The following is a 19,408-nucleotide window of genomic DNA, read 5'->3' on the forward strand; positions in this document are numbered from 1 at the left end:
ATTTTAGGCGTGATGGAGTGGGAGCGATTAAAGGTTTCAAAGGTACATTTAATGTCAGAAAAATGTATTCAATATTCACCCTGAAATGCTTTTACTTCGCAACCATCCACGAAAACAAAGAAGTGCCCCAAAAAATGAATGACAGTTAAATGTTAGAGCCCCAAAGTCCCCCCCAACAGTTCCCATCCCTCCTGCGCATAAAAGACAGCAAGCCCCCCCTCCCCCCACCGGCAAAAAAAAGCAATAGCTCCCACCACCGAGTACTCAAACATGCAGCAAAAGCAACAGCAAAGACACAGACTTGCAGTACTCCAAAGACTACGTTTTCACCCGGTGTTCGACATACCAAGGGAGAAAGAGATGTCTCAGTTTCACAGCGAGAGGGGAGACATAACAAACAACTCGCTGGTTCACGATGTTAAAGGTCTGTTGTGTTGCTTTTTCCAAGCTCTGTGCCGGAAGATCTCAGGTCTCTGGGCACACAGCCAAAGATCTTCCGACTCCCACGATACACCAGTCTGTAGGGACACTGACCTTTTGATCTGCCCGTCTCCAGAGCCTCGAGATCCTAGGCCTCCAAAGACAAGCTGAGCTCCTGGGCTGCGCCCTTGGCATGTCGGATAACGGCCAGTTGTGACAACCCCGACAGCGGGTCCCATTCCCGCAAAGAATCGAAGTCAGTGTGTAACTCCAGGCCAGGGTCTTCAAAAGAACCCCAAAAGGAGAAAATAGAGATATTAAAGATGGAAGTAGAGCTGTTCCTGAAGATGCAAGCAAAGGAGACACCGTTTAGTGCCATCTTGACTAAGCTCCACCCTCTGTAAAGGGGAAGGGGGTGACGTTACTCATCAGAGAAAATGTCATGCAGTGCTCAGAGAGAAAAGACCAGAGAACTTGTCTACTGAGTCAATAGGGATGGAACTGAGGAATAAGAAAGGGATGACCACATTAGTAAGATTACATTATACACTACCCAATAGGCCATGGGATTTAGACGAGTAAACTTGTAGAAAAATTGCAGGAAGCATAAGGTTGTGATAGAAACAAACAAGAGAAAATCTGCAGGTGCTGGAAATCCAAGCAACACACACACAATGCTGGAAAAACTCAGCAGGCCAGCTAACATCTATGGAAAAGGGTCTCGGCTGGAAACATCGGCTGTGCTCTGTCTGGCCTGCTGAGTTCCTCCAACATTGAGGTTGTGATAGTAGGTGATTTTAACTTTCCACATATTGACTGGGACCCCCATACTGTAAAAAAGCTGGATGAAAGAGAGCTTGTCAATGTGTTTTGTTAAGTTTTCTTAATCGAGGTCCCAACTAGAGAGAGTGCAATACTAGATTTCTTATTAGGAAATGAGTCAGGGTGGATGACATAAGTTTGTGTAGAGGAATACTTTGCATCTAGTGATCATAATGCCATTGGTTTCAAGATAATTATGGAGCAGGGAAGTTCTGGTCCTTGGGTTGAGATTCTAAATTGGAGAAAGGCCAATTTTGATGGTATCAGAAAGGATCTGGCAGGTGTGGATTGAGACAAGCAGTTTTCTGGCAAAGGTGTACTTGCTAAGTGGGAGAACTTCAAAAGTGAAATTTTGAGAGTACATAGTTTGTATGTTCCTGTCAAAATAAATAGAAGGGATAACAGGTTTAGGAAAACTTGGTTTTTGAGAGAAATTGAGGCGCTGGTTAAGAAAAAGGAGGTGCATCAGCAGGTATAAAGTTCAAAGTAAAATTTATTATCAGAGTACATACATGTCACCACATCCAACCCTGAGGTTCTTTTTTGCGGGCATACTTAACAAATCTATAGAACAGTAACTGTAAATACCAGGAACTGTAATTTGTAAACAAACTGTGCAAAGGCAGATATCAATAAGTTGCAATTAATAATGAGCATGAAATAACAAGATAAAAGAGTCCGTAAATGAGGATAGCTATCCCCTTTTGTTCAGGAGCCTGATAGCTGAGGAGTAACTGTTCTTGAATTTGGTGGCGTGAGTCCCGAGGCTCCCGTACCTTCTACCAGATGGCAGCAGAGAGAAAAAGAGCATGGGCTGGGTGGTGAGGATGATAGATGCCGTTTTTCTACAGCAAACATTTCATCTAGATGTGCTCTTGGTTGGAAGGGTTTTACCTGTGATGTACTGGGTGGAATTCACTACCTTTTGTAGGATTTTCCGCTCAAAGGTATTGGTGTTCCCATACCAGGCCATAATGCAGCCAGTCAGAACACTTTCCACTACACATCTATAGAAGTTTGTCAAGTTTTTTGATTTCATGCCGAATCTCCACAGGCTCCTGAGGAAGTAGAGGTGCTGTTGCGCTTTCTTCGCAATGGTACTTAAATGATGGGTCCAGGACAGTTCCTCAGAGATAGTGACACTCAGGAATTTAAAGTTAGTGACCCTCTCCATGTCTGATCCTCCGATGATTACTGGCTCATGGACCCCTGGTTTTCCTCTCCTCAAGTTCCTTGGTCTTATTGACATTGAGTGAGAGGTTGTTGTTACTACACTTCCTTCTCCCTTATTAGGGAGGGAGACAACCTGTGACATGTTGAATGCCGGGTGAAACACGAAGCCTTTGGGGTAACTGCAAGTCTGTGTCTTTGCTAATGCTTTGCTCATGCTTGAGTGCTCGGTGATGGTGCCAATGCTTGTTTTTTTTGCCAGCGGGGGGAAGGGGATTGTTGTTTGCTTCCACGTACATGTGGGAGGGAGGGGAGCTGGGTGGAACTTTGGGGTTCTCATACAGCAATATTTTTGTTAAAAAGCTGTTTGTAAAGAGAGATTGTTTCGGGGTTGCGGGGGTTTAGTTCCGTTCTTTCTGCCCAGTGCGCATGTGTGTAGTTCCCCCGCCATGCACCGCGTTTTCAGTGTAGCCGGTGCTGCATCAAAGTGACCAATCAGATTAGATAAGAGTACAGACTGTTGCAAACATCAATATACAGCAGTGGTCCCCAACCTCTGGGTTGCGAAGCATGCAGTGGTGCAGCGGTAGTCGGGATGCACCCAGCACATCTTTAAGAGAAAAAGCCGAAATAAACAAGCTAATTAATTAGGTGCCGCCCGGCACATAAATGTCGGCTCAGATCAGAGGCGACGCAATTGGCAATCGCTCGTGATATCCTGGTAGCATAGCAGAGGCTCCACGAAAGAAGGCGAAAACATACCAATTCCATCTAGAACGGGAAGAGGAATTTCTATTTACCTTGGTGAAAGACAAGTGTGTATGTATGTTGTGCCACCAAACACAAGCACTGACTAAAAGAGGGAATCTGGAGCGGCATCGCAACACCAACCTCCAGGAATTTAAAGACACCTACCCCCCAAAGAGCGCAAGTCGTGCCTGGAAAGTTGAGCTGAAATCAGGGTTGAAGGCCCAGCAATCGTTTTCCACAAAACATGCTGCTCAAAATAAGGCTGCTATTGAAGCATCATTTCGTGTAAGTCACCTTTTGGCTGAACACAAGAAGCCTTTTACAGATGGCGATTTATTCAAGGAAGCAATGGTCATTACCGCAGAGACTTTTTAATGACTTTAAAAACAAAAACTGCATCACAACCGCAATATGTAATATACTGCTTGGCCCTGCAACAGTGACAAGGAGGGTAGAGTCACCGTCAGAGGACGTGAATATTTTTCACTACAGTTTGATGAATCCCTGGATGTAATGCAAACAGCTCAGCTTGTTATATTTGTCAGAATGGCTTTCCAGGATTTTACAACAAAGGAGGACTTCCTCACTCTTTTGCAATTAAAGAACGAGAGGTGAGGATATTTACGAGTTTAAAAAATATGTCCGTGAAAATGACATCCCCATTCATAAACTGGTGGCAATTACTGGTGATGGGGCCGAGCAATGCGGTGTGTGCGCGTTGGTTTTATACCACTAAAAGTCAATGCTTACTTCGGGTCAACTTATCTATGTGAAATTGCATTTTCACAGATGAAAATTATTAAATCTAAGTACAGGAGCTGACTTACTGACAGACACCTCACTAGGGTTGCCAACTTTCTCACTCCCAAATAACGGACAAAAGTAGCAGTCAAATCCCGGGACATTTGTGCTTACCCTGAGAAAGACTACCATGACCATGAAATCTTGCGTAGGCACCTGTGTGCGCATGCACATATGTGCCGATATTTTTTACCCCACGAATCGGTTTTGGCTTAATTTTCATTATTTCTACTTTATACAGGCTGTGTATTTATCATATCATTCCTGCTTTTACTATATGTTAGTGTTATTTTAGGTTTTATGTGTTATTTGGTATGATTTGGTAGGTTATTTTTTTGGGTCTGGGAATGCTCAAAATTTTTTTCCATATAAATTAATGGTAATTGCTTCTTCAGCGTAAAGCATTTCGGCACAAAAGGTTTCATAGGAACGTTCTACCTTAGCGGGGGGAATACGGGACAGTTGGCAACCCTACACCTCACAGACTGTCTCAGACTGGCTGTCTGTAGTTATGAGCCAAATTTCAGGGAACTAGCAGAAGGCGTTCAGCCCCAGTCATCACACTGAGTGCAACTGTCAATTTTTATTCATTTATTTTTCATTTTGAAATAAAATTAAACAATGAAACTTAGAATTAAGGGTGTGAAGTATTGTAATATTCTTAAAGAAAGACAGCTATGGCCTGTTTGATATGCTAGTTACAGTGTTTTCTTGTTTGAATTAATTTGAATGTTTGACAAAAGTGTTTTGTGTAATTCAAATACAATTCGCCCAAATAAAAGGCCTCAAATTGGAAGTACAATCTGAGCTGTTTTTTCTCTTAACGATTTAGTGGGTAGATCTTGCCTTTCATTAGGCCAGGATAGGGGATCTTGGGCTTAAAAAGGTTGGTGACCACTACTATAGATGCTGCCTGGCCTGCTGTGTTCACTAGCATTTTTTATGTGTGTTGCTTGAAATTCCAGCGTCTGCAGATTTCCTCATGTTTACATTATAAAGATGACTTTGTGCACTTCTCAGTTTTATGTGTTGTGTCTGCATGTATAATAGGTCCCTACCCTGACGCCAGGATAACTGTAGGAGACCTGATAGAGCGAGCTGACTGAGTCGGCGGATGCTCAGAGATGTGGGCTGTGACTCATAAAACCAATGGTGTAGGTTTTGAGAACATGAGCTTTGCTGATAAGGATTGACTGTAAATTGAACGGTACATTAGGAGTCCATAAATATTTGCAGAAGATCAATAGTAAATCAGACAGTTAAGCTGTAGATAACACCAAACTGAGCGGAAAAGCAAATTGTGTAGAGGATGCGGAGGGAGCAAAGGATGCTGGGCATCACGAGGATGAAGCGCCGCAGGAGGGTGTGGGACAGGTGGCAGAGAAGGAGTGCCAGGGCAGGGGGTGGGGGTGGTGCAGGTGCAGACACACTCAGCCCTGAGACATCAGGCAAGGTAATTCGATTCCAAACAATTGGTTTATTGACCTTTACAGAATGTCTCTCTGGTGCTTCCCGCTCCGTCCCCTCTTTCCTCTTCCTTCCCTTTTTCCCAACCATGATTTCCCTCTCCCTGCTCCCATCCCACTCTCAGTCCACAGTACAGACCCAAATCAGAATCAGGCTTATCATCACTCACAGATCACGAAATTTGTTTCTTTTTGCGGCAGCAGTTCAGTGCAACAGATAAAATTACTACAGTACTGTGCAAAAATTTTAGGCACTCTAACTACATAAGAGTGGTGATTGATAAGTTCGTGGCCTAGGGTAGGAGTCGTCAATTTTAGAAAACCTAGAACATTTATTTCCCCTACATTTACACACTTAGTCCAGCAGTTGTGGAGCATACAGATCCCTTCCTTGTAATAGTCAGTGTCCAGAACTGGTCCACAGCGGGGGTGATTGATAAGTTCGTGGCCTAAAGTAGAAGGAGATGAGAAAATTCAATCTTTCTGCATTTTCACTCAAAGAGTTGAACTGCACGTGCATGTAACGAGAGCTGTATAACTCATCTCTTTCTACTGTAGGCCACGAACTTATCAATCACCCCTGCTGTGGACCACCTGGAGCTCTAAGACGCTCTTGTTACGTGCACGTGCAGTTCAACTCTTTGAGTGATAATGCAGAAATTTTTAAGTTAATAACTCATTTCCTTCTACCCTAGGCCATGAACTTATCAATCACCCCAATGAGTTATTAACTTCAAACGTTCTGCATAATCACTCAAGGTGTTGAGCTGAGGGTAGCAGACACCAACAGAATCAACAAACTCATTCGTGAGGCCAGTAATGTTGTGGGGATGGAACTGGACTCTCTCACGGTGGTGCCTGAAAAGAGGATGCTGTCTAAGTTGCATGCCATCTTGGTCAATGTCTCCCATCCACTACATAATGTACTGGGTGGGCACAGGAGTACATTCAGCCAGAGACTCATTCCACCGAATTGCAACACGGAGCATCATAGGAAGTCATTCCTGCTTGTGACCATCAAACTTTACAACTCCTCCCTTGGAGGGTCAGACACCCTGAGTCAATAGGCTGGACCTGGACTTATTTCATAATTTACTGGCATAATTTACATATTACTATCTATGGTTCTATTACTATTTATTATTTATGGTGCAACTGTAACGAAAACCAATTTCCCCTGGGATCAATAAAGTATGACTATGACAAAGAGTTGAACTGCACGTGCATGTAATGAGAGCCATATAACTCATCTCCTTCTACCTTAGGCCACAAACTTATCAATGACCCCTGCTGTGGACCACTTTCTGGAGGTCCAAGATCCGTATGCTCCACGACTGCTGGACTAAGTGTGCAAATGTAGGAGGGGACTATGTTGAAAAATAAATGCGCTAGGTTTTCTAAAATTGATTCCTTCTATCTTAGGTCATGAACTTATCAATCACCCCTTGCATATGTGACTGTTCTATATAGATAGGTTAAATGAGTGGCAAGGGTCTGATAGACGGAATACAAATTTGGTAAACACAAGGTCGTCTATTTTGGAAGGAAAACATAAGACAAGATTATTAGTGATGCTTTAAGAAAAGGTGGCTTCCATCATTAAGGACCCCGATTACACAGGACATGCCCTGCTCTCATTGCTACCATCAAGGAGGTGGTACAGGAGCCTGAAGGCACACACCCAATGATTCAGGAGCAGTTTCTTCCCCTCTGCCATCTGATTTCTGAATGGACACTGAACCCATGAACACAACCTTGCTACATTTTTGCACTACTTAATTAATTGTTTAATATATAAATATATAGTTACAGTAATACACAATTTTTTCCTCCATTATTTTGTACTGCATTGTACTGCTGCTGCAAAGACAACAATTTCATGACATATGCCAGAGATATTAAACCTAATTCTGATTCTGATTTAAATGGTGAAAGATTGCAGAATGCTGTTGAACAGAGGGACTTGAATTGCATGAATTGCAAAAGGTTGGTTTGCAGGTGCAACACATTATCAAGAAGGCAAATGGATTGTTGCCCTTCATTGCTAGAGGGATTGAATTTAAGAGCAGCAAACTTATACTGCAACTGTACTGGGTACTGGTGAGGCCACACCTGGGTACTGTATACAGTTCTGGTCTCCTCACTTGAGGAAAGATATATTGGCTTAGGTGGCGGTGCTGAGGAGGTTCACCAGGTTGGTTCTGGAGATGGAGAGATTGAGTTGCTTGTGACTATATTTGTTAGAATTTAGAAGAATGAGAGGCGATCTATAGAAACATATAAAATTATGAAAAGGATAGATAAGATAGAGGCAGGCAAGTTGTTTCCACTTGTAGCTGTGACTAGAATCAGGGGCCATAACCTCAAGATTCAGGAGATTAGATTTAGGATGGAGATGAGGAGAAACTGCTATTCCCAGAGAGTAGTGAATCTGTGGAATTCTCTGCCCAGGGAAGCAGTAGAGGCGACCTCTTTTTAGGGGAAATGGGGAAAAGGCTGGTAGATGGAACTGAATCCATGACCAGATCAGCCATGATTGTACCAAATGGCAGGACAGGCTCAATGGGCTACATGGCATACTCCTCCTATTTATTATGGCCTTATTAATACAGTAATGATTACTGACATCACTGTTAAGGTACAATGATTACTGTAATTTCACAAACAACCTTAGTTACCAGTTTATAATTACATTTATCTGAATCAATTACAAGAATTTGTACAGGTTTATACATTTCCATTCACCTACAAGTCACTGTGAGTTGTTTGGTTCAAAATATGCTGAACACCCATTGTAAACATTCATGTGCTCATTTTTCAGTGATGGCAAGAAATTCAACATTGAGAATGTGACCAGGGACTTGATCCTATCCATAGGTGCTGCAGGTCCGTTAGAAGTGGCGATTCCACCAAAGTCAGAGACTCCATCTTATCTGGTGTCCTAGCTGAGACCATTAGCACAGCACAGAACAGCGAGCAAAGTAACAGTTGAGGGAATAATTACCAGAAAATGGATTGTAAACAATGGGAGATTTACATGGGCCAGAAGGGTAATTCCATATTTATGAAAAGATGCACACATACAGCACATAATAGCTGAATGCAAAAACTACACCTATGCAAGTTTAAGAGGTGTCGTCACTTCTATGACTCAGAATCTATTAAAGGGGAAATTGTATTGCACACTTCTTTGCTTAGTTTTAAATTCGGAGAGCAGGCCGGGAGATTTTACCAGTCCTGCAGGCCATCAGAACTGACCCACTTCAGGTCAGCATTTTCAGTTGTTTTCTCACATTTCTTTTACAAAGCCATCTTTTGGTTTGGAGTCTCCTGATCATCTTTATGCAAAACTGCACAGTTCAACACCAGGTGCACTCTCACTTCCAGCACACAATGATATTCGAGTCATTCTCCAGCCTCTCGTCCAATTCCTTGTAACTAATTCCTGAGGGAAATAAAATTAAACCCAGTGATTACAGCTGCAACAAAAAAATTCTAAACTCTTCCAATAGCCGTTCATGAGTGTGGTACAAGAAGAGCGTGTCAGCTGCAGCTAAAATGTTAGTGTTGGTGCTTTGAAGTCAGATAAAGTCCAAGTTCATGATCCACTTAGGTACATAATGATCTGTCTTTCTACAGCTGAGAAGAGACACACAAGAGATACTAGAGTCTGGAACAACATAAAAAAAGAGCTGGAAGAACTCAGTGGGTCAGGCAGCACCTATGTAAAGGAATAGACAGTGGATGTTTCAGATTGAAACCCTTCTTCTAGATTCTATTACAAGGGGAAAACTCACTCCAGAATCCATCATGTCAGTATCTCACATGCCCTTATGAGAATCACTCACAACGGTCAGGTCAGCAGCAAAATCCAGTGTTTTGCATCCTCTGCATCCAGAAGGATATAAAACAATATCCACAATGACGTTAAGTAAAATTGGGATAAGTAGATTGCCCTGTTTTAAAGCTTTATTTGAAACATGTACATCAAAACACAGTGAAATGTGTCAATTGCTTCAACAACCTACACAGTCCAAGGACGTGGCCCACAAGTGTCGCCCTGCTTCTGGCTGCCACAAAGCACGCCCAGAACTTATTAACCCTAATGCGTACATCTTGATAGGAATGGGTTTGGCCTTAACCTTTCCTTTCTTGAAAAGAATGCTGGAGTCAGTATCTCACATGTTTCAATAAGACCACTTCTCAGTTTTTTACACTCCAACAGCATAGGCACAATCTATTCAACCTTGTAAACTGAGCGCTTCATCCCAAGGATTAATCATTACACCTCTCAGAATTGTTTCCAATACCAGTATAGCTGTCATTAAAGGCTAAAGCTGTTTGTGGTGCAGCAGGTGAGGTCTCACCAACAACCTGCATCACTGTAGTTTCACATACTGTGAAATGCACCGATTGCGCTAACAAACAACACACCCAAAGATGTGCTGGGGGCAGCCAGCAAGTATCGCCACACAGTCCGGTGCCAACAAGCATGGCCACCATGTTCAGCAGAACAATAGTTCTGTAGCAGCAACAACAAAACAAAACAGGACACCAACAGGAAAACAAGCCCCTTTCCTGCTCTCCTACCCATTCAACCACCCCCTCACTGCCAAGCCTACAAACTCAGGACAGGCTGCCTCCAGTCTGTGGCCCTGGACTCTCAGACATCGGGCTTCCATTCTTCATTTAAAACAATATTCAGCTTTCTTATTATCGAAGTGGGCAATTTCACATTTTCCACATTATACTCATCTCTCTGAGGTTAACTTATGTCCCTGACTCTATCTTACTCAAAATTTGTTTCAGAATCTTTGTGTTATCAGAAGATCTGGCTACACAACACTTAGTTTCGTCATCTAGATTATTAGCTACATTTTTAACAAACCAAAATGACCCATTTTACCCCAATTCTCTATTTCCATGAGGGAGCCAGTCCTCCAGCCTGGCTTACATAATACACCCTGAAAGCCACAAGTTCACAAGGAGTAATTTTTAAATGGCACCATATTAAATGAAAGATCTATCTACTGATTCCACTTCATCAATTCTAGTTCCTCAAAGAACTTTAATAAATTTATCAACTTTCCTTTCAAAAAGCCACATTGATTCCATTTATTTGTATTATTTCCTAGATGCCTTGCTATTTCCTTCACAATGAATTCCATATTTTTCCCAATGTCAGCTAAGTAGTTTAGGGTGTTCTCGAGCAGTGGTATTACATTTGTAGTTTTCTGATCTGCTGGGGTATTTCTTGAATCTAAGGAATTTTGGAAGATCATAACCAATGCATTCACACTTCTTTTTTTGATCCTAGGATGCAAGTCATCAACATTAGGTCTCATTAGTTTGCTTAGTAATCATTCTGGTTAGAATGAATAAATTCCTCACTTCTACTCCCAGATTGTAACCATTACAGGGGCTCTTTTAATGTCTTATACCCTGAAAACAGATACAGATTGGAGATTGGGCAGCACAGGAGCATGGTGATTAGGGCAACTCTTCACAGTACAGACGACCCAGGTTCATTTCCCATCGCTACCTGTAAAGAGTTTGTACGTTCTCCCCGTGACCTCATGGATTTTCTCCAGTTATCCTCCCACAGTCCACAGACGTACCAGTCGGTTAGGTTAATAGGTCATAGTAAATTGTCCCATGATTAGGCTAGGGTTAAATTGGGAGTTGCTGCGCGGTGCAGCGCGAAGGGCCTATTTTGCGCTGAATCTCAATAAATAAATAATGTTTGTTCAAGGTTAGCATTCATTTCAAAAGGACTAGAATATAAAAAAAGCAAGGATGTAATACTGAGGATTTATAAGGTACTGGTCAGACCACACTTGCATGGTTATGAGCAGCTCTAGACCCACGATCTAAGAAATGATGTACTATTCAGGCAATGGAGAAGGTCCAGAGAAGCTTGATCAGAACAATACTGAGAATGAAAACATTAATGTATAATGAGTGTTAGATGGCTCTGGGCATGTACTCACTAGGGATTAGAAGAATGAGGAATGCACATTATCGAAACCTATCAAATATTGAAAGGCTTAGATAGTGTGGACGTGGAGAGGATGTTTCAAATAGTGGGGGAATCTAGGGCCAGAGGGCAGAGCCTCAGAATAGAAGGATGCCCCTTCAGAACAGAGTTGATAGAGAATTTCTTTAGACAGAGGGTGGTGAATCTGTGTAATTAATTGCCACAGACGGCTGTGGAAGCCAAGGCATTGGGTATATTCAAAGTGGAGGTTGATAGGTATTTGGTTAGTATGGGTGTCGAAGATTAAATGGAGAAGACAGGAGAATGGGGTTGAGAGGGATAGTAAATCAGCCATGATCGAATGCTGGAGCAGACTTGATGCGCCAAATGGCCTAATTCTGCTCCTATGCCTTAAAGTCTTGTAGTTTCTGTTTGAAGACACCATTCTGAATCTTAGAAGTGTTATGCAGACAATCTGGACTATGACCATGCGTTTCAGTCCTGAAATCGTCTGATGCCCACATGTCAGCTTGCCCATTTGATTTCAATGAAAGATTGGGCCTTTGCCAGTTACCTGTTTTGCAGCAGATCTCATCGTAGCTATGTGAACCGGTATAGAGACGTGGTGATCGGTTCCTTTCATCACAATTCACCTTGACTGGGTACTTGTGCAGCCTGCGAATCAGTCCTTTCATTAGGCCAAACTGAATCAGCTTTCTGCAAACATGGGAAAAAGAGGCAGGCTGAGCATTCTGTTGCAAAATGCTGCACTCACTCCCCAAAGCCTCTTTGCTACCTCTTAGACGCAACAAAGTGATTCTCCATTATGACAGATTGCAGCTGCCCAACTAAACTCAGCAATTAACACCACTGATGATAGCTGACTGCAGTCATATAACCATATAACAATTACAGCATGGAAACAAGCCATCTCAGCCCTTCTAGTCCGTGCCGAACTCTTACTCTCACCTAGTCCCACCGACCTGCACTCAGCCCATAACCCTCCATTCCTTTCTGGTCCATATAGCTGTCAGCATATAGTCCTAGAGTATACATTCACTGTCGCTGATGTATACATGATGCACAGCAGACACTCTCCTGAATCATCTCAGCTCACGATCTCTAGCACCTAAAAAGGCAGGAAGTGTCTATAAGTGCAACCTGCCTTGGACAAGTATTATTCTTTCTTTATTGTGTCTGAAAAAACCCTAGAAGTTCCTTTTGTGCTACAGCTTAAGAGTATCCACATTACACTGACATGGGGGCCTCACATGTTGAAGAATCACTGCCACTTCTAAGGTAACTGGGGATGAGTAACATATCTCATCATTACAGGCATTTTCAGGTCTAAATGAAAAAAAAATCTAAAAACCAGGAAGATTAGATCGTGGGGAGAAAACATACTAACTTATTTGACTAAGCTGATTACACTGAAAAAGCACAATTAAGGACCTAAGTTTATTGATATTGAGATTTAGTCCAAGCTCAAGATTTACAATCTTACCTTTCATCCACGTGCTGAAGTTGCTGAGCGTAGCGGGAGCAGAGATCACGAGCTGTGGTGCCAGGGCTGAGACCACAGTACAACTGGAAGACATCTCGTAGATTGGCACGCTTGTGTCCTATTTTCAAAGGCAGCAATTAATCCCTGCTGTTTCTGAAGGAACCAACTCTTTCCACAAGAGCTCAATGTTATGTATATATATTGTCATTCTTAAGTTCCCAAAATACTTTACAGCTAATGAAGTACTTCTGAAATACAGTCACTAGGGCTGTTCAAATAAAATCATTATAGGAAGGGGAGAGAGTGCAGAGGAGACTTACCAGGATGCTGCCTGGATTAGAAGCAATGTCTTACTAGGATAGGTTGTGCAAGCTAGGGCTTTTCTCTTTGGAGCAAAGGAAGATGATAAGTGACTTGATAGAAGAGTACAAGATGTTAAAAGGGATATATCAAGTGGATAGCCAAAGAATTTTTTTCCCAGTATAGAAACAGCTAAAACGAGGGGCATCATTTCAAAGTGATGGGAGGAAAGTATGTCAGAGGGAAGTTTGTTTGTTTTTTTTTACAGAGTGTGGTGAGTCTGTGGAATGGCAATTGAAGCAGATATATCAGGGGCATTTAAGAAACTCTTAGATGGGCACATGGATGATAGAAAGCTGGAGGACTATCTGGGAGGGTAGAGTTAGATTGATCTTATGTGTAGGTTATAAAGTCGGCACCCCATCATGGGCTGAAGGGCCTGTAATTTTCTGTTTTGTTTTATATGTGGTTTTAATTGCCTGCGAAACAACAACAAAACCCCGATACCCTTGACTTATCTTACGGGAACCATGACTGTAAACTGGATATTGCAAAGGAAAATGTTTTGAAAACGAACAAAGCTGCAGATTTTGAAATCTGAAACAAAAAGAGAAAATGTTGGATGAACTCAGCCAGTCAAACTGTATCTGGAAAACACCTGGCCTTTGTAATGGCTAGTAATTCAATTCAAAATTGTTTTGATCTCTCCATAGGATTGCTCCTCTCTAACTAACTTGTTCTAGTTTGACATTCTCTCCATTCCTCCAATTCCAATCCCTTGTACACCGTTTTTGGCTGTGAGGCCCTTCACCAGATTACTTGGTTACATTCACTGTGACACTTAAACAAGGAAAATTATTTTTGGATGAATACTGCCAAGGGAGAACAGCCAAGTCTCAGAGATGACTAAGGAGTTACTGCAGAGTAGGCAAAGGCTGGCAGGTGTCCAGGTTCTGCTCCATGTGCTTTCCACCCGGGCTCTTGGACCGTTGATAATCAATCCAGAGTCAAATTCAGATAATATGAAGGACATTACTGAAAAATTAGTCAGATCCACATTCTAGTGAAATGCACGAGTGGAAACAGTTTTTACTGGTGGGAAAAAGCCCCCAAACTGGTGGCATCTGAAGAGCAGCAGGGAATAAAAAGCTGCTTGGTTCTGTTAAAGGAGCCAATTCCAGGGGCCTCACTACTATAAATTTGCCCTCCTTACATCTCATCCCTTCAGTCATCTCTGTCCACTCCCAACTTCCACCCTTCCCCTCTCCTAATCTTTCCCAATCCGCTCTTTTCCCAACTCTCTCTTCCAACCCGCACATTTCCCCTTACTGCCTCTCCTCCTCCCTTGCTGCCTCTTCCTCTCCCCATCCCTATCCACTAAAACCTGTGTGCACAAGTGTCCCAGGAAACAGGACAGTTTTCATCTGTCCCGACCGGTTTAAGGAGAGTCCATTTAAGAGATTAATGTTCCAGTTAATTCACGACTACGGCGTAGACAAGGAAGTAATTGGAGAATTATGTCTTAATCTTCCTGGAGGCCAAGTGAGTTTTATTTTTGGTCAGCCATACAGGTTGATGGCTGAAAACATCACAGTGCAAACAGCAAAGCTGAGATTGAGTTAACAACACACTGCCTTAATTGAAGAAGTACAAGCATTGGATTAGAACAGGTTTGAGAACTGAATTCTTCACTGTCAAATATTCCAGATAACACACTTTTCGACAAATGACAGATCGATTTGCAGAATGGCAAGATATCAGTCTGTACCTGTAAAGTGATTCAGTGATAACCAGCACTTTTGGTACCAGTGTGACAAGTTAAACTAAAATTCACAAACTAGGGGCTTAGATGGAAACTTATCAAAATGGGAAGCATTATCTGAGAATCAACTCATTGCCTTTAATTTTAAAGGTTATTATTTGGAAAATACCGTACTAAATCTGTGTTTGCTCTGATAGATATCAAGGCAGAACAACTCATGAGGAAAACTCTATCAAAGTCAGAGGGATTAGGATCCAATAAAATCCCAGAAAACTCCAGAGTAGACACCACTCTTCATTATGTTTTGGTGCATTATGAATTGTACTTATCTAGATTTTGTCAAAAAGTCAATCTTTAATAAAATTCTCTGAAACTTCTGTTATATTTATTATGTCATAGTTTCCAAGCCCACATCAACAATTTTATCTAAATAAATAAAATATATTTGCCATTTTCCAAATGTCAGGAGTAATTAAGTGGTTTAAAATATAACAGTTTGCACTTCTATCACCTTATAGTGCTAACACATTTTAAACTGGATAATTGTGGCACAATGTCACAAATACTCTCCTATGAAGTAATCAAATGGCAAGCATAGGTTAGACTTACGTCTGTGGTGGGAAAACTGTTGGAAAAGATTCTTAGAGATAGGATCTATAGGCACTTAGAGAATCATGGTCTGATCAGGGACAGTCAGCATGGCTTTGTGAAGGGCAGATCCTGTCTAACAAGCCTGATAGAGTTCTTTGAGGAGGTGACCAGGCTTATAGATGAGGGTAGTGCAGTGGATGTGATCTATATGGATTTTAGTAAGGCATTTGACAAGGTTCCACACGGTAGGTTTATTCAGAAAGTTAGAAGGCATGGGATCCAGGGAAGTTTGGCCAGGTGGATTCAGAATTGGCTTGCCTGCAGAAGGCAGAGGGTGGTGGTGGAGGGAGTACATTCAGATTGGAGGATTGTGACTAGTGGTGTCCCACAAGGATCTGTTCCGGGACCTCTACTTTTCGTGATTTTTATTAACGACCTGGATATGGGGGTAAAAAGGTGGGTTGGCAAGTTTGCAGACGACACAAAGGTTGGTGGTGTTGTAGATAGTGTAGAGGACTGTCAAAGATTGCAGAGAGACATTGATAGGATGCAGAAGTGGGCTGAGAAGTGGCAGATGGAGTTCAACCCGGAGAAGTGTGAGGTGGTACACTTTGGAAGGACAAACTCCAAGGCAGAGTACAAAGTAAATGGCAGGATACTTGGTAGTGTGGAGAAGCAGAGGGATCTGGGGGTACATGTCCACAGATCCCTGAAAGTCGCCTCACAGGTGGATAGGGTAGTTAAGAAAGCTTATGGGGTGTTAGCTTTCATAAGTAGAGGGATAGAGTTTAAGAGTCGCGATGTAATAATGCAGCTCTATAAAACTCTGGTTAGGCCACACTTGGAGTACCTCACTATAGGAAGGATATGGAAGCATTGGAAAGGGTTCAGAGGAGATTTACCAGGATGCTGCCTGGTTTAGAAAGTATGCATTATGATCAGAGATTAAGGGAGCTAGGGCTGTACTCTTTGGAGAGAAGGAGGATGAGAGGAGACATGATAGAGGTGTACAAGATAATAAGAGGAATAGATAGAGTGGATAGCCAGCGCCCCTTCCCCAGGGCACCACTGCTCAATACAAGAGGACATGGCTTTAAGGTAAGGGGTGGGAAGTTCAAGGGGGATATTAGAGGAAGGTTTTTTACTCAGAGAGTGGTTGGTGCGTGGAATGCACTGCCTGAGTCAGTGGTGGAGGCAGGTACACTAGTGAAGTTTGAGAGACTACTAGACAGGTATATGGAGGAATCTAAGGTGGGGGCTTATATGGGAGGCAGGGTTTGAGGGTCGGCACAACATTGTGGGCCGAAGGGCCTGTACTGTGCTGTACTATTCTATGTTCTATGTTAGCAGGGATTTCCTGTTTTATCTGAACTTGTTTTTTTTACTTTTCTACCAGCAAGGCAGTGAAAGTCTGGATTAAACTAGATACAATGATTATGCCTGAGCAAAAAACTTTTCACTGTATGCTTGCAATTTAAAACCATAAACACAGTGGGCCAGATGTGGGTAAGAAGACTAATTTATGTAACACACACACAAAATGCTAGAGGAACTCAGCAGGTCAGGCAGCAAATAACAGTTGATGTTTTGAGCTGAGGCCCTTCATGCGTTGCTCTGGACTTCCAGCGCCTGTAGAATCGCTTGTGTTTATGACTAACTCAAGCAGACTATTTGGTCAACAGGGACAAGCTGGGTCAAAGGGCCAGTTTTCTACCTACATAATGCTGACTTTAAGCCTGAACATAACAGGTGCAAATCACAAAATGTCCTTTGATTTTCAATGTCTTTTCATTGAACAGAAGTATTCACCATACCTGGCTTTGTAACAAATGCCAGACACTCCTCCTGCAAGGACTTGTCATCCACAAGATCTTGCACCCTGGGGGTAGGGCAGTACACATTCGAATACTGCAGGGGGAAAGGAACAGGAATACTTAAGCAGCAGCTGTACCATAGATCAATACAATTCCAGCATGCTCAGCAAAATACAAGGGTTTTTATTTGCATTAAGGTCAGAGGAGAAACAGACAAAGAAGCTATCCTAAGTTACAGTTTGAGCATATACAGATTATTAACTAGTTTCTGTATACTCACCTGGAATATTGGAATTAAAGTCACAACTCCATAGTACCTGTGAAACAACAACATATCGCTTTCAGAGTACAATTCATATTTAAGAGAACATTCTGATATAAAATACGTCTCAGGTAAACTACAGCCTCATGTGAAGACCAAATCAAATAGGTTATCAAATCAAGAATAAAATGAAATAAAAGCCCCTCCAACCCAAATCATAAAACATTCTACACTGCTACACCAATCCCAGCCACTGAATCACTTGAGAGAGAGAGAAAAAAAAAGAGTCCCATGTATATCATTTCATCCAATGTTTCTAGTTCCTGATTACCAGTTTGAGTCACAAAGGGAAAGAGAAACTTTGTCTGGTGTCTAAGGAGAAAGAGAAGAATTAAAGTTTTGCTTTTAAAGGTTATTTTTTTCTTCTTTTTCTCCTCTGTGTTCTCCTTTCTGTTGAGGAGTTGAGGACAACCTATTTCCAGCTCAGTCCTATGGCCTGAGGTGGCTGATAAATAGGTTTGTAGGCTCAGCTACAGTTGGGCAGGTAATACCCATGGGGCAGGTGAGTAGATTGTTTGTGATGTTGTGCATTCTTTTATTTATGTATGGCCTCAATGTGCTTCCAGCCAGACTCAAGGTGCTCAAAGCTTTCTTGCATATTGCTCCACCATGTTATGCAGTATCCCTTCATGCCCTGACCAATCAAAAGCCTATCAACCTCTACCCTAGATATACTCAATGACTTGGCCTCCACAGCCGCCTGTGGCAACGAATTCCACAGATTCACCACTCTCTGGCTAAGGAAATTCTTCCTCATCTCTGTTCTAAATGGATGTACTTCTATCCTGAGACTGTGTCGTCTGGTTTTAGATTCTCCTACTATAAGAAACATCCTCTCCACAACCGCTCTACTAAGGCCTTTCAACACTTGATAGTCTTCAATGTGATCACCCCTCGTTCTTCTAAGTTTCTGCGTGTAAAGCCCTAAGCTCGTCGGTTGCTCCTCATACGATAAGCTTTTCAATCCCAGAATCATTCTCGTGAACCTCCTCTGAACCCTCTCCAATGTCAGAACATCCTTTCTTAAATAAGGGGCCCAAAACTGCTCACGATACTCCAAGTGAGTCCTCAACAGTGCTTTATAAAGCTTCAACATTACATCCTTGGTTTTATATTCCAGTGGTCTCAAAATGAATGCTAACATTGTACTTGCCTTCCTCACCAACTCAACCTGCACAAGAACTCCCAAGTCCCATTGCACCTGGTTTTTGAATTTTTTCTCCATTTAGAAAATAGTTTCTTTTATTTCTTATACCAAAGTACATGACCATCTGCCACTTCTTTGCCCATTCTCCTAATCTGTCTAAGTCCTTCTGCAACTTCTCTGCTTCCTAATCCATTTTCCTATTGTCAGCAAACATGGCCAAAAGCCATCAATTCCGTCATCCAAATCATTGACATATAACATAAAAAGAAGTGGTCTCAACACAGATCCCTGTGGAACACCACTAGTCACCAGCAGCCAACCAGAAAAGGGTCCTTTTATCCATATCTTTGCTTCCTATCGATCAGCCAATGCTCTATCCATGCTAATATCTTTCCTGTAGTACCATGGGTTCTTTACTTGCTATGCAGCTTCACGTGAGGCATTTTGTCAAAGGCCTTCTGAAAATTCAAGTACACAACATTCATCAATTATTCTTTGTTTATCCTGCTTGCTACTTCTTCAAAGAATTCCAACAGATTAGTCAGACAAGATTTTCCTTGAA

The 19,408-nt window shown here is 42.1% G+C and overlaps 1 protein-coding gene across 1 annotated transcript in view; it reads right to left on the reverse strand.

Annotated features, from left to right (window-relative positions):
* Positions 1-5,420: 5,420 nt before the first annotated feature.
* The window catches only part of nprl2 (NPR2 like, GATOR1 complex subunit), a 54,118-nt gene continuing 40,130 nt past the window's right edge, over positions 5,421-19,408 (reverse strand). Inside the window, exons 7-11 of the mRNA XM_072280711.1 lie at positions 17,658-17,694; positions 17,378-17,471; positions 12,911-13,028; positions 11,981-12,123; positions 5,421-8,874 (exon numbers count right to left, since the gene is read on the reverse strand). Coding sequence (XP_072136812.1) covers positions 8,807-8,874; positions 11,981-12,123; positions 12,911-13,028; positions 17,378-17,471; positions 17,658-17,694 — 460 coding nt within the window. The 3' untranslated portion in view covers positions 5,421-8,806. The remainder of the gene's footprint in view (positions 8,875-11,980; positions 12,124-12,910; positions 13,029-17,377; positions 17,472-17,657; positions 17,695-19,408) is intronic.

This window comes from Mobula birostris, chromosome 16 (assembly GCF_030028105.1).
Source record: "Mobula birostris isolate sMobBir1 chromosome 16, sMobBir1.hap1, whole genome shotgun sequence".
NCBI lineage: Eukaryota > Metazoa > Chordata > Chondrichthyes > Myliobatiformes > Myliobatidae > Mobula > Mobula birostris.